Source organism: Haliotis rufescens, unplaced genomic scaffold (assembly GCF_023055435.1).
Source record: "Haliotis rufescens isolate VD_foot unplaced genomic scaffold, xgHalRufe1.0.p SCAF_1, whole genome shotgun sequence".
Taxonomy (NCBI): domain Eukaryota; kingdom Metazoa; phylum Mollusca; class Gastropoda; order Lepetellida; family Haliotidae; genus Haliotis; species Haliotis rufescens.
In genome coordinates this window covers 53,747,735-53,770,706 of record NW_025963779.1, presented here as the reverse complement: position 1 = coordinate 53,770,706, position 22,972 = coordinate 53,747,735, and the positions used below count along the sequence as shown (strand labels likewise).

General features: G+C 41.6%; 1 protein-coding gene across 1 annotated transcript; it reads left to right on the top strand.

Moving 5' to 3' along the window:
• The first annotated feature begins 1,920 nt into the window (after window positions 1–1,920).
• On the top strand, window positions 1,921–21,778 carry LOC124131311. The gene is made up of 23 exons (XM_048397832.1): window positions 1,921–2,188; window positions 2,382–2,682; window positions 2,995–3,154; window positions 3,276–3,409; window positions 4,311–4,458; window positions 5,946–6,082; window positions 7,124–7,268; window positions 7,830–7,963; window positions 8,603–8,726; window positions 9,916–10,037; window positions 10,142–10,268; window positions 11,245–11,375; window positions 13,903–14,059; window positions 14,604–14,805; window positions 15,415–15,560; window positions 17,193–17,405; window positions 17,799–18,022; window positions 18,210–18,441; window positions 19,032–19,305; window positions 19,580–19,839; window positions 19,968–20,205; window positions 20,292–20,392; window positions 20,554–21,778. The coding sequence occupies exons 2-23, from the start codon at window positions 2,390–2,392 to the stop codon at window positions 21,361–21,363; spliced, it is 4,512 nt and encodes a 1,503-aa protein (XP_048253789.1). The 5' UTR covers window positions 1,921–2,188; window positions 2,382–2,389; the 3' UTR covers window positions 21,364–21,778.
• Window positions 21,779–22,972: the final 1,194 nt, after the last annotated feature.

Below are 22,972 nucleotides of genomic sequence, written 5' to 3'. Positions count from 1 at the left end.
AGCCAGCAATGGTTTAGACACCTTCCACTGAGAAACATGTACATGTGTCGCACACATACTGCATGATGTTTGTTTCTTTGTTTAATGCCGAACTCAGCAATATTCCAGCTATATGACGATGGTCTTTAAATAATCGAGTCTGGACCAGAAAATCCAGTGATTGACATCATGAGCATCGATCAGCGCAATTGGGATACGATGACACGCATCAACCAAGTCAGCGCGCCTGACCACCCGATCCCATTAGTCGCATCTTACAAGCATAGTCGCCTTTTACGGCAAGCATGGGTTGCTGAAGACCTATTCTAACCCGGATCTTCACGGGTCTATTGCATGATGAGTTGAGGTTGGTATAACATGAGGTTAAACGTCCCCTTCAAGATTGTCACGTGTGTTTGTGCGTGCGTGCGTGTGTGTGTCTACTTTTATGTGTAGTTTAATGTGGGTACCTTACTCAGACACAGTATACTGAACTCCGAGCCGACCAGGCCTTGTGTCATCCACGTATTGCCGAGCACCATGCAGGGTAACAACAAATACCATTTATCGTCTTTTCGTGTGACGGGATAAAACTATCGACTTTTCCCTCTCTGGTTAAGAGCTCCTTCCACAGACCACGGCGGCGATATGTTGCTTCATAAACATTATAATGGAAAGTGGCACCTTTACGTCAAACGATTACCTTATATGATATTGGTATAACCCTCCCGTTGCGCTCCACCAGGGAGTCAATTAGGAGATAAACCTACTGTGTTCTGAAATTTGAGGTTGGAACTGTCCAAGGCATCCTCATCCTTAATGAGTGAGCGTTTATGGTTTTACGCCGCCTTTTGCAATAGTCCAGCAATATCACGGCGGGGTCACCAAAGATTTTCTTCAAACATTGTACCCATGTGGAGAATCGAACCCGGGCCTTCCGGCGTCACGGCAGAATCCTTTAACCACTAGGCTACCTCACCGCCTCCTCAGGATGAGGATCAACCAGGATGTGGATCTAGAGACTACACTGCGTGAGTCCCATATAACCTATGTAGGTAATGGAATAGGCCGAGTGTAGCGGAATGCTGGGACAATTTGTGAAAAGCAGTGACTAGGCATTGAAAAGCCCATACAATTTCATTTATAATGTGATTGCATACTTGAGAACGCCTGAAGAACGTTTTATCCTTTAATGCCCTACCTTACCAGTGTTTACAATTTTCAAATAAATAACAATAACACAATAACACATATCTAATGACTACATACAACGAACCCCTGTTAATCCGGAAACTACAACTTCAGGGCGATTATTGTTTAGAACGTTTGCATATGTGACATACCGTATACCCATGATTCTATAATCTTATTCCGGGAGATTAAACTCGGAAGAGTACCGTCCGGATTAACGAGATTTAACTTTCAATAAACAAAATTTATACGTTCGAAATTTGTATTCAACTTGACTAGCGAGATACAGACAGCTAGACAGAGATAATGCGTTTCCCAGGGAACATTACTGACAAGGACGTTATAAGCCACATCGCACTAGTTATTAGACAAGGTTTGTCGCTGTGTATCTCCCCCTGATATGATTACATTCACTGGATGTGAAAAGAAAAAAGGTCATATTCAACCCGGAGAGGGAAAATATGCTAAAATACTGATAGAAGTCCATTGAAAAACCTTATTAGATAAACAGAGCAGTGTTGTGAAATGTATTTACAATGCCGTCACTGAATCTATTCACGTTACACCCATTGTCCGGCACTGCAATAACGCGGAATGAATGACAAACGTGCATGGAAACATAGAACTTACTATCCTGTATATTTCTGTTTATTGCTAAAGAGGTCATTGACAAAATGAAAAAAAAGCAAGCAATGACTATGTGTATCGATCTTCCAGTGACGGATTCGAAATCAAATTTCCATCGTCCTATCAAGTGTTGAGCAATATATATATATAAACACAATGCAACACATTTCCTGCCAGTACTATCCACGTGTACAAGATGATGTCATGAGACCCTGGAACACGGAAGTGAGAAACTCAACGTACAAGGAAAACATGAGGTACAGCTGAACATCCAGGTGGCGCCACGTAGCTGTTTGATTTGAAGAAGTCGGAATATGTAAACTGTTCCTCTGTCATTGTCTCATTTTCACCACGAAACTGTTGTCGGAATATACGTAACTACAGTGTACATGTAAGTTACCCATTGAAGGTTATTCTGTATTATGTGCATAATGCGCGAACACACACACGCACGCACGCACGCGCACACGCACACGCACACGCACACGCACACACACACACACACAGAAGACGAACTGAGGTTGACATGTCCTTTTTACAACCATGGACATCGAGTCATATACTTTTTCTCCCGTCTGTTCCAGGTAGCACCATGGACGTCATCATCAAGAAGTATGACCTCAAGAAGGGCACCGAGGCCCTTCATGACAAGATGGAGGAGGAACTCAGTGACTGGACATCCGAGAATCTTGATAATAGGGATTCAGATGACAAGCAGGATGAACCGATATCTAAGAAAGTAAAGACGCCGGTAGACAAGATGATGGTCCTGAACGCCCTGAAAGTCCTGCAGGGGAAGGTGTGTGTGGAGGACTTCCCAACAGTGGACTCGCCCGCAGGATCCATGGCCAAGACTGCCTTCGACATCATCTCCCGTTGTATAGAGTGAGCATATTTCATCTGTATATCTGACGTGTTCTAACATTAAAGAGAGAACAAGAGGAGGTAAAAAGGGTGTCGTTGCAAATTGTTCATTCAAGTTCCTCTTTGTTTGACCGTAAACTCTGATATAATTGTGCATGTCAATTCAGCAGCTAATGATTGCCTTAATTTCACAATGGCGACATCTCTGTTTGACGCCTTTATAATAAGTAGGGCCAATGCAGCATAGTCACTCCCAATACGAGTATACGGGGTATCTTCAACTTTAACATCGCTTCGCCATTGATGATTGTCTTTTCACTTGCCTTTCAATAGTCACTTAATCACTGAGGAGAATGCGGCACGCGAGGACTTTCACGAACCTCTCCTGGATTTCCTTCTGGGTCTCATCAGCTCTGGGCCTGGCACTACACACCTTGATCTGATACCGAGAGTCTTCCAGGACTCAAATGTCGACTTCAGGGAATATTTTCACGTGAGTTGAAAAATAATCCAGCAGCTATCACTAGGGCAGTTCTCAAATAGTGTTGTTAAGGACAGATTGGAGTTATTTATCAAATGTGGTGTAATAGATAACGGATTCTTATGTTTGTCAGACACTGGAAGGCACACTGCTGCAGAAAGTCCTGGCTGTGTGTAGACGGGAGTATAAAACGTTGGAGGAAAACACAGAAGACTATTCCAGACTGGTCACGAGTAACATGTGGTACATCATAGATAACGGAGTAACGTAAGTCCTAGAACGAATGTCTTTGTGTGTACAACCAGAGGACCTGGAACGAATGTCTTTGTGTGTACAACCAGAGGACCTGGAACGAATGTCTTTGTGTGTACAACCAGAGGACCTGGAACGAATGTCTTTGTGTGTACAACTAGAGGACCTGGAACGAATGTCTTTGTGTGTACAACCAGAGGACATGGAACGAATGTCTTTGTGTGTACAACCAGAGGACCTGGAACGAATGTCTTTGTGTGTACAACCAGAGGACATGGAACGAATGTCTTTGTGTGTACAACCAGAGGACCTAGAACGAATGTCTTTGTGTGTACAACCAGAGGACCTGGAACGAATGTCTTTGTGTGTACAACCAGAGGACCTGGAACGAATGTCTTTGTGTGTACAACCAGAGGACCTGGAACGATTGTCTTTGTGTGTACAACCAGAGGACCTGGAACGAATGTCTTTGTGTGTACAACCAGAGGACATGGAACGAATGTCTTTGTGTGTCCAACCAGAGGACATCGAACGAATGTCTTTGTGTGTACAACCAGAGGACCTGGAACGAATGTCTTTGTGTGTACAACCAGAGGACCTGGAACTAATGACTTTGTGTGTACAACTAGAGGACCTAGAACGAATGTCTTTGTGTGTGCAACCAGAGGACCTCGAACGAATGTCTTTGTGTGTACAACCAGAGGACCTGGAACGAATGTCTTTGTGTGTACAACCAGAGGACATGGAACGAATGTCTTTGTGTGTACAACCAGAGGACCTGGAACGAATGTCTTTGTGTGTACAACCAGAGGACCTGGAACGAATGTCTTTGTGTGTACAACCAGAGGACCAATAATGTGTTCCGGTATTGTCTGCAGATTATTTTGTTCAAAACAGTGTAACGTTGCACTTTCAGTGACGAGCAGTGTGTGGCCAACAGGGCGGAGTTTCTGGACCTGTACATGTACTTCCAATATGGCTTCCAAGACCGGGTAGAGGAACGTGACATGATGAGCACAATGGCTGACTGGATATACAGACATCTTGACAGCAATCCATTGCAGGTGGGTAGATGACAGGATGTGGGATATTGACTGACTGGATATACAGACATCTTGACAGCAATCCATTGCAGGTGGGTAGATGACAGGATGTCGGATATTGACTGACTGGATATACAGACATCTTGACAGCAATCCATTGCGGGTGGGTAGATGACAGGATGTGGGATATTGACTGACTGGATATACAGACATCTTGACAGCAATCCATTGCAGGTGGGTAGATGATAGGATGTGGGATATTGACTGACTGGATATACAGACATCTTGACAGCAATCCATTGCAGGTGGGTAGATGACAGGATGTGGGATCTTTACTGACTAGATATACAGACATCTTGACAGCAATCCATTGCAGGTGGGTAGATGATAGGATGTGGGATATTGACTGACTGAATATACAGACATCTTGACAGCAATCCGTTGCAGGTGGGTAGATGACAGGATGTGGGATATTGACTGACTGGATATACATACATCTTGACAGCAATCCATTGCAGGTGGGAAGATGACAGGATGTGGGATATTGACTGACTAGATATACAGACATCTTGACAGCAATCCATTGCAGGTGGGTAGATGACAGGATGTGGGATATTGACTGACTGGATATACAGACATCTTGACAGCAATCCATTGCAGGTGGGTAGATGACAGGATGTGGGATATTTACTGACTAGATATACAGACATCTTGACAGCAGTCCATTGCAGGTGGGTTGATGACAGGATGTGGGATATTGACTGACTGAATATACAGACATCTTGACAGCAATCCATTGCAGGTGGGTAGATGACAGGATGTGGGATATTGACTGACTTGATATACAGACATCTTGACAGCAATCCATTGCAGTTGGGTAGATGACAGGATGTGGGATATTGACTGACTGGATATACAGACATCTTGACAGCAATCCATTGCAGGTGGGTAGATGACAGGATGTGGGATATTGACTGACTGGATATACAGACATCTTGACAGCAATCCATTGCGGGTGGGTAGATGACAGGATGTGGGATATTTACTGACTAGATATACAGACATCTTGACAGGAATCCATTGCGGGTGGGAAGATGACAGGATGTGGGATATTGACTGACTGGATATATCGACATCTTGACAGGAATCCATTGCGGGTGGGAAGATGACAGGATGTGGGATATTGACTGACTGGATATATCGACATCTTGACAGGAATCGGTTGCAAGGTAATAGATAACAGGATGTGGGATATTGACTGGATATATACATATCACTTTGACATGAATCGGTTGCGGGTGGGTAGATGACAGGATGTGGGATATTGACTGACTGGATATACAGACATCTTGACAGGAATCGGTTGCAAGGGAATAGATAACAGGATGTGGGATTTTGACTGACTGGATATATCGACATCTTCAGGTAAATGCCTATGTTATACAGGCTGCATCAATATCAAGGAATAGATCGAAGATGTGAAACCTTCCTTACCCATTCTGTTCCAGGGAATCACAGACAGGACAGTGTACGTTACTTTTCTAAATCGTCTTAGAGAGTTGTTGTTGGCGGAGGGCTTTCCACAGAGCAGGGATGACGCCAGTCGGATTGAGGAGGGATTCAAGATATTGTTTGGTGGCATACGGTAAGACTTATTTTAAACTCAATAACCCATGTAAAATCTTCATCAGTATCATTTTTATCAACTGTTTAGAATATCATATCTTTGTTACATTAGTGTTTGACGTTTATTTCAGTAATACATAGTTTCATGACATCTAAGTGTGCAGGCACTATACAACCGACATTCGTTCGAATTAGTTCAATAACGCGCTACACGACTCTATGTAAGTGCAATAATCTTGAACAAAACCTCATTTTAACTTCACCTTTGCTTTGAGATTTAATATAAGAAGGAAAATGCATATGTAGGTTAAAACAGATTGTCTACTCTCCACATGTTGTTAAAACTTTATAAGTTTCTACAGTGTTTTGTTTTCCTTAATGCCCAAATGGCATCACAAATATGGAATTAACAGATGTACACCCTTGGCATAATTTCTTATCATCGCATGATGATTATTCCTTCTCACAGTCAATTCTATTTGCACAAATTATATGAATATGGTGTAAAATATACATAAATTTGAAAAGAAAAATATTTTGTCGAGCTATTGGTTATTATTATCTACGCAAAACTACTTTTTACACATTCATTTTGATTCAGTTGTTATATCTCAGGACCGCCTCCGTGGTCGAGTGGTAAAGCGTCCGCACAGAGAGCGCAGTGTCCGGAGATCTATCCCCGACCGCGTCATACCAAAAGACGTTAAAGATGGTACTTGTTGTTACCCTGCCTGGCGATCGGCATTAAGGGGATTGGTCGGCTCGGAGTCATTATACTATGTCTGAGTGGGGTATTCCTGTTAAACTGCGGCATGGTATCTCTGTTGGCTAGCATTATAAAGACGGCATAAGTCCGGACCAGTACAAGCAGACACACACATGTATGTGCATGCACGTCGTTATATAAGTGCAATAATCTTGGACGGGACGCTAAACCCCATTTCGCATCACCTTGGTTATATCTCAGTTATTGGTCTCAAACTCAGAGAGTGGGTGACATACAAAGTATTCTTTCAGTCATAGCAAATCTGGCAAATCTTTTCTCTTGATTTGTTTATAGCAATGCCGAAATCTTCAACGAGGTTTGCGATGAGCTCATGGACTGTGCTGTTGCGATATTTGACAAGAAGGCAGGCAAGCTGGTACACTTGTTGGTTGAAGCCTTCGGGGACTTGTTCAGGGACGTAAAGAAGAAGCAGCTGACGGTGAGGTCACGTGGGTTGTTAACCCTTATACTACAAGTATTTAACATTGAGTTTATCTAACACCACTTCAACAGTATTGTAGTTATATCGCTACTTGTGGTTTAATGTTGGAAGAAATGGTTGGCATTTACCATTATTGAGAAAGCCAGCATACGGCAGTAACGACAGACCAATGATCTAATAGGTCTTTTTTGTTTTTTGTTTCAACGCAACTAATGCTTTTGCAATATTCTAGCTAAATGGCGTCAGTCTGGGTAAGACAATCCAGTGATTGACATTATGAGCATCGATGAACGCAATTGAGATACGATGACATCAAGTCAGGGATCCTAACCACCCGATCCATTTGTCAGCGCTTACGATAAACATTGGTTGATGGGGGGCTACATTCTAACCCAGAATCCCAAACGGTGTTATTGGTGTGCATCTTTGTAATTCAGAGAGTCGGAAGGCCATACAGCACTGTGAGTACCGCTCTGGTTGAAATAATGGAGGGTTGTTGGGTACATACACGTCGTAAGCTATATAACAGATAATGTGGTCCTGCTGGACATCTTGCAGGGAAACGGGAAGATGTTTGAGAGCACATGTCAGAAGTTTGTCCACATTGTCGAAACAGTGAAGGACCACAGTCTGCTGGGGGTCTCGTTTGTGGCTGGTGTTGTGTCCAACATTCTCGTCAATACAGCGGACAGGTGAGTTCTACTCTCACTGGGGCACCTTGCGACGTCAGGCAACAAACGCGTTTTACTTCTAATGACACTTGTTTGAGTGGCGAGTGATATAAGTAGAGCAGGACATGCTTATCCTTTCAGCGAACAACCGGTGTCATCACTAATTGTCAGTGATTCCTGCATATACTTTTCATCACTCTTTTGCCTTTTACGCCTAATGGGGTTTGTTAGGCAGATCCGAGATATTCTCTGGTATCGACGTTTTGAAATTGTGTAAGAAAATTCCATTTACATTGATGCCCGATTTTTACTGTTCCCAATGAAATCGCATAATACACGGTGAACAAATTGCCGAAAATAGATACGTCGTATATATCAAAATAGGAAAATACCTCCTCTGTGTGTTCGATTTCATATTAAATTTGGCAGAGTCAAATCCACGAGTAAGCTCGACACAGTGTGTTTCCATCTTAATTAATTTACATGGACGTTCCTGTAATCACCCTGATGCGTGACCCCGGACTGACCAGTTTCGGATTAACCGTATCTCACTGTACTATCAAATACGTACTGTAACTGTCACTTACTATGCCTTGACATGTTGCTGTGTGCGAACACGAGACGTCTGTTTACGATTCTTAGCAACAGTTCTATATCCAGGTCGCCAGGTCACGGAGTATTGTTGCTGAACCTCATTAGTGTCCTCGTGCGGGTGCCCCTGAAACAGACAGTGAGGGCAGCTGATGTTGCTGTCCGCAAGAATGGGAAAACTATTCCATGGAAGGTAGAATGTTCGGAACAGTTGGTTGACATGACCACATCACTGTGACAGTGTCTTATCGGTACCATTTCGCGTTTTAAATATCAAGACGGTTCTTCGGGTCACATTCCAACTAAGCCAGAGAAGTAAGTAAGGGTAGGATATATGGATGAACAACTTCTATATTGTAATTAAGAGCGACGTTTCTGTGTAGGTTCTAACATCGTTATCCATCAAGTAATGTACATAGTATCGTTGACAAACATATATACAGGTATGAGGCTGTGTTTATACAGTTGAGTAAATGCAATGTCCTCCTAACTGTAATAAAGAAGTTGTTCACCCATATATTTTATCCCTACTTAGTACCAGAACTTCTAAATGCCTCTCAAAGACTTTAATCTAGAGAATTCATCCTCTCGGTGCCATTTCTCCAATAGAAATACAGAGTATGTAAGGATTAGATTGGGGTTTTGTGTGGAGATGGGTGTGTTGATTCGGGTTGAGATACTTTGTGCTTATTTGGGTTGTGGTGTTTTGTGCTGATTTGGGTTGGGATGTTTGTGCTGATTTGGGTTGGAGTGTCTGGGCTGATTTGGGTTGTGATGTTTGGGCTGATTTGGGTTAGAGCGTTTGTGCTGATTTGGGTTGGAGTGTTTTGTGCTGATTTGGGTTGGGATGTTTGTGCTGATTTGGGTTGGCGTGTTTGTGCCGATTTGGGTTGGAGTGTTTGTGCTGATTTGGGTAGGATTGTTTGTGCTGATTTGGGTTGGGATGTTTGTGCTGATTTGGGTTGGCGTGTTTGTGCTGATTTGGGTTGGAGTGTTTGTGCTGATTTGGGTTTGTGTGTTTGTGCTGATTTGGGTTGGGAAGTTTGGTGCTGATCTGGGTTGTGGTGTTTTGTGCTGATTTGGATTGGGGTGTTTTGTGCTGATTTGGGTTGGAGTGTTTTGTGCTGATTTGGGTTGATGTGTTTGTGCTGATTTGGGTTGGTGTGTTTGTGCTGATTTGGATTAGGATGTTTTGTGCTGATTTGGGTTGGGGCGTTGTGTGCTGATGAATGTGCTGATTGGGGTTGAGGTTTTCTTGTGCTGATAGGTGCTGAGATGTTGTGAGGTTTGTGCCGATTTGGGATTGAGGTTGTGGTGACTGGGGTAGAGGGTGTATTGTTTTTGAGAAGACACACTCACTTGGTAACACTTTTGTGATTTAGGAACACAGCGATGCAGCCATGGAGATCTTTGACATCGTGATGTTGAACATGGCCAGTACGGAATGCAAGGCAGTGGTAAAAGAGTACGCAGATTTTGCTGTAACGTTCCTGAACCAAATCAAGTAGGTTTAATCATTGCACACTTCTACACAATCGATGTTTATTTGAATATATTATTTAACCATATCCAATAGTCCTGTTTGATACAAAACACTGACATTTACAGGAAGTTTCGTTTTCACGTGGTAAACGGGAAGATTGTGTGCTTTGTGCTTGATGTCCTAAAGTCGAAGAAACGTAAACAGCGCGGACTAGCTCGAGAAATGACACAAAGTATAGAGTTTGATCCAAAGGTGAGGAACATCACTGTTTAATAGTTGAGTGAGTGTGTGAGTTTGGATTAACGCCGCTTTGAACAGTATTCCAGTTATATCTCGGCGTGTGAGCTTAATGTGGAAGGAAAGCCCGATGTGATGCAGGTCTCAGACGTTTAGCACTTTGTTGAAACCCACGAGCCTGGTGCTGACAAACCTAGAACCATAATCGTGGCGAACCGGGATTCGAACCCACGATCATAGGTTGCCTACGTGTCCAAGGAACGCAACTCTGCATAGCGAATTGCAGCGTTCTAGACAACTGGGCCACCCGTGACCCCCTTTAATGATTCGGCATTTAACCTTTTTGTCTCCCTCTTTTGTTTGGATGGCGAGTTTCGAAGTTAGAACATTAGTTCAGCTGAGTATAGACGTGTCAGCTGTATTTGAGAGGAAAGCCTTAATAAATTTTTGTAGTGGCGCTTACTATTTCAAAATGAACAAACTGGTACGGGAAATCTAGCTCCCAGGCCAATGAAAATAATCGTAGACCAACGGATCCAAGGAATTAAATCTTTGGCGTAACTTTGTATAGTGTTTCGGCGATTTTGACCTAGCATAATCGACTCGTAGCGATGACGAAATTAACATTGTGTGTTACTCGTAGAAGAAACACATTTCGCCATGGAGGGTTGTCAGAGTTACCGCCCTTATGGGGAAAAAGAAGAAGAGGAACGTGTGGAAGAAAAATAACCCGTCATGAAATGAGAAGACAAAGCTTTGGGGCTGGGGACGGGCTGGTTTGGACAGGGATACTTTACTTCACGTAAATCACTCCATTATCCCTAACTGACATGTGTTATTAATGTTGATAAGCTTGAAGAACCATAACTGTGGTCTTATATTTTTCCAGTTCGAGACTTGCAACCATTTGTCACAGTAATGATCTCATTGACGGCATTTAAAGTATATATGCAACTGATTGTAATTTGCTACCTCCGCCTTTTCATTTCAGAAGGATAAGAGCTTGATCGTGGACGTGTTTCGGGAAATCGACTCGTTACTTGTGGATGAAAATCATCAATGGCTGAGTGATACCTCTGACCTTGTAGAGGATCTGGCAGAGCGTGCAGTTGAAAGTATAAAGTGTGTATAGAAGCATTACTGGCACAACGCTCGAACTGCACATTACAGCATTGTTTGTTTGTTTGTTTGTTGCACTAAGCAATATTCCAGCTTTATGACGGCGGTCTGTAACTATTCGTGTCTGAACCAGACCATCCAGTGATTTATATCATGACCATCGATCTACACAACTAGGATACGATGACATGCATTAACCAAGTCAGCGAGCCTGACCACCCGATCCCGTTAGTGGTTTCTTACGACAAGCATAGTCGCTTTTAACGGCAAGCATGGGTTAATGAAGACCTATTTTACCCCGGATCTTCACGGGTCCCTTACAGCATTGAATAATTAGAGGTTATCTGATAAGTATTTAACTTATTCGCTAAAATGAATGGATTTATCACAACACGTCCCGCAAGTGATCATGCAAAGTGTGGGCCACTGCATCTTGATAATGCCTTCATTTTGCCTGACGGCTGGTTAACACATCCCGTTGCCTTCTGACGTCACATCATTATCATTTGTAGAAACAAATGATTTTTCGGACTGTTCAACTGCCTTCGTCGGGTAGTCGGGCTTCTGCAAATGATAATGCCTTCAGAAATAGCGCTACCCTGACCTTGGTTAGCTTATGTCAGTGAGTGAACACTCGCGTCGAGACAAAACACTGGTTGACAGCCCGACTAACGACTCACGTCGTCTGGGTACAATGACACACAGTTATACTTTGCGCCAACACGATCATCCAATTAATCGGTTTTACGAGGCTCTGGTGTATGGCAAGCCGTGTTCACATATATTACGGAATAACAGATATCTTCAATTGGTTTGAAGATATCGGTATTTTATTTAAAGATAATGTTTTAAGATATCAAAAAAATAATTGAAGATATCTTAAATTCATTTCTGATATCCATAATACAATTACTGATATCTTAAAATGTCACGGTGATATCAACAAATTAGTTTGTGATATCTCTAAATGTATTTAAGATATCATTAAACAATTACCACCCTACTGTACATAAATATATTAGAAATAAATTCAAGATATCTTAAATTCAATGCAAGATATCTTGAAATAAGTTATACATATCTTCAAATGCATTACAGATATCATTCATTCGTTTTAGATATCTTTCATTCAATTAGAGATATCTTTAATTCGATTCAAGATATAATTAATTCTGACCATCCAATTAAAGATATCATTAATAATTTTGATGATATCTTTTTTGCAATTATTGATATCAGTTATCTAATTTAAGTAACATTATTAATGTAACGTTAATAATGGCAACAATTAAAGATATCAATAATTAATTATTGATATCTGTATTTAGTTTCAAGATATCAGGAATTGAATTACTGACATCATAACAAAACATGACATTTTGATATCTTTAAATCATATTTTGATATCAATAATCGAATTTAAGATATCACATTTATTACGAAATTACAGATATCTTCAATTCTTTTCAAGATATCAGTAATACGCTTCACCATATCCTTAATTCATTTCGTGACATCTTAAATTTTATTGCAGATATCTACAATTATCTGTATTTAAGATATCTTCAATTCCATTCACGATATCTTCAATACAATTGACGATATCTTCAGGATATCTTAAAAAGAATTGAAGATATCTGTAATTTCGTAATAAATGTGAAAACGGCTTGCCATACTGGTGACCTTTTCTGCCCTGGCCTACAAATATGGTCAAATACTTGTGGTGATTTTCATCATCATCCAAAAACTGGCTGCCACAGGAGCGATATCACTGCAGCAAATTGCATCACAATGCTTTGCAGACCATTGTGACGTCATCGGTTGTCTTTGAAGCTGGAATACTGCACAGTTTAAACCTAAGACAGTGTTTATTACTGTTTTACGAACTGAAAAGTTGGATGAATGACTTTGGATGATAAATGCAATCTCACCCTCGTGTGCTTTGAATAGATATATCAACACTCGTCCATAAAAGTCCAAAACTCATCTGCATGCCTTGAAGTTTTAAACTTTTATTGACACGTGTTGATAAATTTGATATCACAAAATATTCCTGCGAAATTCTCTGTCTGTACATTTTTCACAAACATTGTCAACGTTCAATTTCAATTTCAAGTTGAAGCCTGTTGCCCTTTGCACGCTGGAAGAATGTCTTCAATATATGAAGCTGTCAATTTTGTTTCACGAATACCCATTGATTAGCTCTTGTGAGGGCAATGGTGGCTCAGTCGTGAATTCGCTGTGCAGAGTTGCGTCCCTTGGACACACCAGAAACCTATGATCGTGGATTCGTATCCAGGTTCGCCCCGATTATGTTTCTAGGTTTGTCAGCACCATACTGTGCTCGTGGGTGTCACCGAAGTGGTAAATGTTTAGGACCTGCATCACTTCGGGCTTTCCTCCCACATCAAGCTGACACGCTGTGAAATAACTGGAATACTGTTCATAGCGGCTTGAAACCTAACTCACTCACTCACTCACCAAATCATTTAGCTTTTGTAACAGGAATGATGTTAGGTCCTTGTTACAGACACGGCAGCTCCCTAGAAGAGGCAGACTATAAGGTCGTCATTTCTATCATCCAGAAGGCCTTAAGCAATCAACATGCAACACCTGGGACTGACGATGTACCAACTAGTGTATACTTTACGCTATATTGTAAACTAACACCACCTGTTCTCAAGATGGTGAGTAGCTACAGAATCTCAAATTATACTCACTAGCCAGATTGAAGACTCAACTAGATTCGGATCACTATGTTGCAACACAATCTACTATGCTATAAATTATGTCATGACATATTTAAACATATTTTTCTATTCAATAAGAAACAAAACAAATTATTTTTACTAGTTGACATTCCTTTCTCAACTGATTCGACCCATATATATGTTTTTTGTTTATGGGTGAGACTGAAACAATGCTGTTCGATTGATCGCATTTTTTGTCAAACAATGTAGGTTTTTAGAAGAAAAAAAATAATTTCACACCCGAAGACATGTACGTACTTTAAATTTTTTATCATACTCACAAAGAAAATTGTGTAAAATAATGTCGAAATCTACGTATAAATATGGACAAAACAATTTACCATTCTTTTGCTAAAGGGATTATTTTTCTGGAATATCTGACTGAAGAAAGATTGTCGCTTCCTGATCCACATCCAACTCTAATGATTTGTAACGTAGTATCTGGTGTCCAGTGTGAGTCAGACGTGGAGACTTGTTTCAGCTTGACGACATTCACCATTCAGACTGGGCACTACCAATCCTTGGTGGAACTATCGACCTCTTGACCAGTGACTCGGAACTTGTCCGGATGCTTGCAGGAGCACAGCTGATGACCGTGTGTGGACAATCTGCGACTCTACTGGTGCCACTGATGGATCAACTTGTCAGTGCATTCTTCAACATGGAGTCATTTCAATTGAGTTGTATGTTGTTTTCTCTTCCTCATAAACATGGGACGTAACTGAGTTAGACTTTATGATGATAATTTACCATGTTAATTGCTGATTTAACTTAATGAAGAGATATTATTAAATATCTTGATGTAAAGTTTCTTGTCACGGTTGCTATATATAAACTAAAAGCGACACAACCCTTTCCATAATGATAAGTCCGACTATATCATGAGCATTTGTTTATGAATTACTATAAGGTAGTAATGATAGCAGGCGTGCCCTTCTCCACCAGTGGGATGCGTCACAAACACATGCAAAGTCAAGTAAATTTTCTTTTGTGACACAACACAGGAACATAAGGCATAAGTCAAAAAAGAGAATTGCCCGTGTGACAAACCAAGGATCATAGTGGGACGAATTTGGAAGTCGAACAGGCTTTAAACAGATGCTGACACAACTAAGGGAAGCAGCTCAGAAAAGCAATATAAGACGCCTTTGATCACTTGGTAATATTGTTATTCACGTTAACTTAACCTATTAATTATTCAAAATTAATATTAAATTATTTTTATTTTGCTATTATATGATAATTATTCTTGGGTAGTGGGTAGGTCACTACACCTTGTGTTATGTCTTCAGATGTCATCATGACGGTATACCCTCACAACCCAGGACCTGTTAACGACCATTTCCAGCAATTCATGGAGTACCACGATACAGCAGATCCAACGAGCAAACTCTATCTCCTGATGCTGTTCAAGGACGTGGCCAAGCTGCACCCCGAGGTAGGCATAGTGAAATGTCTTAAAACGTAATCGATTACTTCTTTGGCATGTGTAGTTCATCAAACATCTTGCGTATTATGGGCTATGACCTTTTTATTGAATAAACTGTCTGTCTGTCAGTCTGCATGGTGAAATACATAGAAGTTCATGAATGCCCGAGATGCACGTGCACGTTCCGGGTCATCCTGGGTATTCAGGACAAAGTGTTTGTACATGTGATCATCATGCATGATTCTGAAACATCCATGTCAATTATATTTTAATGTGATTATTTATGGTGCACAACATTTTTTCCCACTTGTATATACAAGGTTTAGACATTCTATAACATCAAAAATGCCTGATAAAGTAAACGAAAATGACCACGTTTGGAAGTATTTGCCTATGGTTGGTTGGTTGGTTTGTTGTTTAACGCCGCACTCAGCAATATTTCAGCTATGACGGCGGTCTGTAAAATAATTGAGTCTGGACCAGACAATCCAGTGATTAATATCATGAGCATCGATCCACGCAATTGGGATCGATGACATGCATCAACCAAGTCAGCGAGCCTGACCACCCGATCTCGTTAGTCGCCTTTTACGACAAGCATATTGTCCTATGGTCGCTGTACAAAAGCAAAAACGAAGATTTATTCAGATGGCACACATTGTTCACTCCAAACATTTCCAAAACCACCATGAGACAACAGTTGTTATGGGTTACCCAGTCATTTCTTCCGTTTGAATCATATGACATCATCTTGTTGTAACATTGTCCTTCATATCTCGATCAAGGTATTGTAAGGAGTTGCAACCAGTACTGACTTACATCAAGGTGTGGTTATATACATATTAGAAATCTACCACATTTCCCATTAGACATTGTACAAGATCTGTTCATTGTAACTTATATCACCAAACATCTGTATGCTAATTCGTTTATGAAAAATATAGAGGATAAAAATGGACTAATGGATATACATGATGGTAATTAGACTTAATAGAAACTGGCATTTCCTCGTCACCGATATCGTTACTTATGATCTTAACACGAAAAATAGAATTCACTACATGTTTAGTTTGTTTGTTTGTTGTTTAACGTCGCACTCAGCAATATTCCAGCTATATGACGGCGGTCTGTAAATAATCAAGTCTGGACCAGGCAATTCAGTGAATGACAACATGAGCATCGATCCACACAATTGGGATGCGATGACATGCATCAATCAAGTCAGCGAGCCTGACCACCCGATCCCGTTAGTCGCCTCTTACAACAAGCATATTCGCCTTTTATGGCAAGCACGGGTTGCTGAAGACCTATTCTACCCCGGATCTATCTTCACGGGTCTCATTGCATTTGTTCAGACATTTTACATACAAACTGTTCAAACGTTCCCCCTTTAACATACAACATCAACGCCAAAGAACAATCACAGTCTCGATCTTCCTAAGGCAGATTCCATTTGGCGTAAAAGGCAAATGAGCGATGAGCGATGAAAATTAGATGAAAGGATCAATGAAAATCAGTGACGACACCAGGTGTTCACTAAAAGGGTAAGCATGCCCTGCCCTGGCGGTAGCACCAGTCATGATTTCCATGATTATGTTATGTTGTTGTCGATATACACTTGAAGGTCTACTGTTGTTGAAGTTGTTTACAGAAGATAACCTGGCAGTCCTCCTCGCTGACGCCAAGGCTGATGTGAACAAGGCAACAACTATAATCCCGGTGTTGGAGGAAGTGGCCAAGAAACATCCCGGCAAGCTGGGCGACCTCCTGCCCCAGCTGATGGAGGATGGCTATGTGGAGTACGCTAAACCATTGCTGATGAATGTTCTCAAGCAGATCGGAGTTAGGTCCACGGTGTGTAGAAACCGTTATTTTATTATACATAATGCGACCTGTGCCGTACACAGATGGCGAACACTTTATCAAGAAATATCAGATAGCTACGCCATAAATCGCAAATAGCAATAAAGAACGAATAGTAGTTTAACATTGTTCGATTATGACGTCATTTCTGGAAATTCGAACGTGCGCTCGCAAATTGATGACGCTGTAAATAGGACGAATATATTTCTGAGCTCGAAGTGTCCAGCGAGTTGTTCCCCTCAGATGTAGCTTGGTAACGCAGATAAACGCAATGGCCAAACGATTGCATTCAAAAGTGGAAGTGATATCAAAATCGGTATTGGGATATAAGGTACAAATAATGTTATTTGTATTCCTTGTAAACCTTTGAGGACTGTTTTCCAGAAATATGCTGAGCCTATCATGGACTACTATGCCAGGGTCCTTGATGGTCCCGAGGAACAGATGTTGTTTTTGTGTGTCATGGACGGTATGCGGAACGTGGGTGGCGCGCACGTCTGTCTGTTAGTCAAACACACGGCCTTGCTGAGGAGGGTGCAGGACAGAACCCAGATTCAGGATGTCAAGATGGGAATAACGGGACTCATAGATATCGCAGAGGGAAGGAGGTACACTATTCCCATTTCAGTCAAGTATAACCTGTGAAGTGTAAGAACAATAAGTTGCATGAGGGAAATACTTATTCATGTGTCCAAACTATGAAAGAGTGCATTGAAGACATTCATGGGGGAGAAAGACTATACTTAGGAAAATATACAATATTTTTTTTCATTCTTCTACACTCGTATTTTCCAGTTTAACAACGTTATCTGCCGATATCAAAGACACCCAAGGTGAAGTGCAAGACCTTGATGTCAAGGTCATCAATGCTCAGGAGGAGGTGAAGGTCGTGTCACAGGAAGTGGACAAACAAAAGGAGCAGCTAGAGACGGTAAAGACAGACATGGAATGTCAGGGCAAGAGGGTAGACGACCTCGAAGTAACTGTAGACGAGACTGTGGCCAAGGTCGAGGTGATCGATGGAAAGGTCAGATCATATTCCTAATATTTGATTCCAATCGATGTTTTTAAGAAGTTTTCCAATGTAAAAACAATGTATAAGAATTATTTTAAGATGTAGCAAAACACTCCCGTTGCACTAATATGAAGCAGGTTGACAGCTCCTTCCGTGGACATACCTATGATACTCTCTTCTGATATTGTCATAGGATCTAATAGAATCCTGGACATTGGTAGTGTTAGGGTTTTGCATGATCAGGACCACTGAATTCTAGGGGCAATACATACACCATACTCCCTCCAGTGCCTGTGTTGTCTATCATGGTTAGTCGCGTGAACACCATTCCAGCCATACACTATTCATTGCTTACAATGTTTGCTCATAGCATTGCAATAATTTAGAATGATTCAAGGTAATCTTTTGATATTTCCAGGGCGTGGTTGAGGCTAGGAATATCATGGTACGCTTGATTACACGTTAGATGAATCAATTCTTCAAAATCATTTGTAAAACATTTAATTTAGATATTCCGAAAGCCAAAGACATGATTTCTTATTGTATGGGGTTTTGTTATTCATTTAATATATACATGCTAATGTTCGTTGGCTATTGTTTAGACCCTGAGTCATGCTCCCTTCTGGTCCAGAGATGTCTCCAAGCTTCTCAACCCCAAGGGGGACCACGACTGGAGGTTGCTGTCAACTCGCCTGGGTTACAACAACGACGACACCCGAGGCTGGGCCCAGCAACATGATCCCTGTATGGCCCTGTTGAATGAGTGGTACGCCACACGTAAAACCAGCGAGGCTTCCTATGCTGTGTTGACGGCTCTACAAGAGATGAACCGGATGGATGCCGCCTCTATTGTGGAGAATGCCATGAAGATGGCAGGTATGTGTATGATTTTTTCACACTGTAAGACTATCTATGATATCCGAGGCCCGAAGGATGAACCCAGATCAATAGAAAATAATTAATTTTATTCCATTTAAAACTATAATCATTATATTGCTATGGTATTTACTGCAATTATGTCAATGGGTCATTTATCATCAAACTATGAAGATCCGTCTTTTAACAGAGACTGTGGTCGAGGATCAACATTCATTTATTCACCTGCCAGCTTCTTTAATTTTTAATGTATATGCATACTGTCAATTCACAGAGACTGTAGTCGAGGATGAGCCGTTCGAGTATGCCTCCCCTCCAGCCGTCTTCATCAGCTACCAGTGGGGAATCCAGAACGAGGTTAAGCTGCTGAAGCGCCATCTGGAGATGGCGGGCTACGAATGCTGGATGGACATTGGTCAGATGGGAGGAGGAGACAAGCTGTTTGAGAAGATTGACCAGGGAATCAGGGGATCCAAAGTTATCATCAGCTGTGTGACGCCGAAATATGCAAAGTCGACCAACTGTAACAGGGAGGTAAGAAACATCAAATATAGCGTGTTAAAAAGATATCAATTAGACTTAACTCAACCATTTTGATCCACAGTGGTAAGATGTTGGCAATCCAAGTACACAAATAATCACACGTTTTTTATTTTCCTCAGGTAAATTTGTCAGTGAGTATGGGTCGCCCCATCCTCCCCCTCCTGATGGAGAAACAGACATGGCCACCAGCTGGCTCCATGGGCCCCATCTTCAGCGAGTACCTGTTCATTCGCTTCTTCACTCGGCCAGGAGAGGAGACTGGGGATGACAGATACTGGTCGGCGGCCAAGTTCCAGGAGCTTCTCATGCAGCTCAACTACAACGGCATCGTGCCAGATGAGGCCAAGGTCATGAAAGGTGTGTTACTTTAGCGGATCAAAACACCTAGTCTCTGATATTTTTCGAATATACGGATTGGACAACATATCAACATCTTTTTTCAGAATATAAAAAGTGGTGGGTCCCTGTTGTTGAAGATATCAAGATAGACAAGAAAAAGGCAGGCAGCAAAGGGGAGAAATCTCAAACTACAGAGACAACAGAGGTGATATACCTGGCTTTATATTTCTAGATATTTAGAAAATAAATCGTTTTCCTGTGTAGACTTAGTCAAATGATGAATTTGCAAGTACATATTGTTTCATATAATGTGTCCGATGTCTGTTTACAGTCCTATGTTCAAACTGCTTTGTCATTTCATCATAGGTGGCTCCCGTGTCCCCTGACGTGTTCATCTCCTACCAGTGGGGCAAACAGAAGCAGATCATGCTCCTCTACCGACGTCTTACCAGCCTCGGCTTCTCCTGTTGGATGGACATTCACCAGATGGGAGGAGGGGACTCCCTCTATGACAAGATCGACCGGGGAGTGCGAGGCTGCAAGATCATACTTTGCTGTATAACCACCAAGTATGCCCTGTCTGCCAACTGCCGGAGGGAGGTCAGTCTTGCTGATGCCCTGAAGAAGCCAATAGTTCCTCTGTTACTGGAGAAGATAACATGGCCTCCTTCCGGTCCCATGAGCATGGTGTTCACTCAGCTTCTCTACATCAACTTCTCCAAGGACGAAAGTGTACAAGAGAAATGGACAGGCAAGGAGTTCGATGAAATGGTTGGCAAGATATATGACTATGTTCCGGCTATGATTTCAACTGATCAATGTGATGATTCATCTGGCGCGAAATGCGAATTTTCAGATACCGTTTCAGATCTGAAGAAAAAGCCCTTGAATGATGGAGATGGCCATGCCTCTAATGTCAACGGTCATGGTAACGATGAAGAAAAGAATAAGCCCGAGACTGTTGACGAAATGTTGAACAAAACAGTCTCAACGATGGATTCCCTGGTGGATCATAATGACTTTATTGCAAGTCCTGAAGGCGATTCCAACAAGGCAAATACGGAGGTGAATACCACTCCCCCAACACTATCACTGGAATCTAGATCGAGATCATTTCCACAGAGGCTTCGTGGGATCCAAAGACCTAAATTTCTAAAATCGTGTACAATATTGTAATGTTTTATATACTTCAGTGAAGTATTGGGAGTTATATTTTCTTACAAGAGTTACCTCCCCGCAAATTATCCCCCTTAATCGTAAGTGTCTTCTGCTGGAAAACAGCATCTTTTCGAGGCTCACTCAGTTTCCACTGGATTTTATAGTCAGTTAACTCCCCTGCCTCGGGAAGATGGAAAAACAGAAGATATTCGATTTTCTATTTCGTTCCACGCTGACCAGACCAAATAATGACAGATGGTCATTTATATTGAGTTAATATCGGTACTTACCGTTTGTTATTTTCATGAAAAGGTTTTGTTATTAACTGTAATTATCGCATTTAACGCGTCATTCAAGGCATATTGTTTCACACAGCGTCGTTTTGTTACTTGACCAGCATGTATTCATTCGCAGATTTCAAGAATATTTTTTGTTGAAGATGATTTTATATATAATCATATTAAAATGTATGATAAAGACTTTCGTTGAACTCAAATATTTTTTCGTACATTTATTTATATTTTAATAAAAACCAGACAAACATAGAAACATAATCGGAGCGAACCTGGATTCCAACCAACGATCATAGGTTTCTGCGTGGCCAAAGGAATTAAGGCGCCAGTTAACTTGGCCACCCGTGTCCCCATCCAGCATCGAACACGTACAGACGTGACTACAGTAGTGTACTGACCGAAACAGCGATAACTCGAACTCACTCCCTACTTCTTGAACACCGCTGTGTCCCTCTCAACACCGCGAACAACACTGTGTGGCCACCCGGCATCATAACAAAGCACATCACAACACTATACCTCTTTATGGATTATTAGGGGCGGTCGGGTAGCCCTTGTGGTTAAAGCGTTCGCTCGTCACGCTGAAGACCCGGGTTCGATTCCCGACATGGGTACAATGTGTGAAGCCAATTTCTGGTGTCCCCCGCCGTGTTGTTGCTGGAATATTGCTTAAAGCGGCGTAAAACCATACTCACTCACTCTTTATGGATTATTGCTGAGGTGACATGTTTTGCGTCCTGTGCAGTGACACTGGCCAGGCATGGGCACTGTGTAAAAAGTGTGAAATGACGCCACAGAGCTATACAGACATGACTGTATGCACCAGGATTGTGTGATACTGTTGCTGATTGGTGATCGTTACATCAATACTCCGGTACAGCTTTGTTTCTGGAGACTCTTCAAAAGTATTGACTGACGTGTTCATTGGCTGAATACCATCACCGTCCTGCAGTGCCATAATGGTTGCTAGGATACTAGTCACTAAGATTGTTGTCTATTATGGCATTGACTTACTTACATAAATGCCGGGGGTTGCAGTGTTACCAAATGGTTATATAAGGAAAGCGAATCAGTTGGTGAATAAGGAAAGAGTAATAATCCAAAGATATAAACTAATATCATAAAGGGAGAATGACATAATGCGCCTTCAAAACAAGTTCCTGAACGTTTAATTAAGAATACGAGAAATATGTATGAGTGTCAAGTTATCGTAACATACTGGTACGAACGGGATAATGTGTGTGTGTGTGTGTGCGTGCGTGCGTGCGTGCGTGCGTGCGTGCGCGCGTGCGCGTGTGTGTGCATGCGCAGGTCGTAGGGTACCCCCTGCTCTT

Coding starts and splice junctions, on each gene's coding strand:
- LOC124131311 (XM_048397832.1), top strand. CDS start 2,390: ATGGACGTCATCATCAAGAAGTATGACCTCAAGAAGGGCACCGAGGCC. Junction 3,155..3,275: donor ACTTCAGGGAATATTTTCAC/GTGAGTTGAAAA, acceptor TATGTTTGTCAG/ACACTGGAAGGCACACTGCT. Junction 7,269..7,829: donor TAAAGAAGAAGCAGCTGACG/GTGAGGTCACGT, acceptor GACATCTTGCAG/GGAAACGGGAAGATGTTTGA.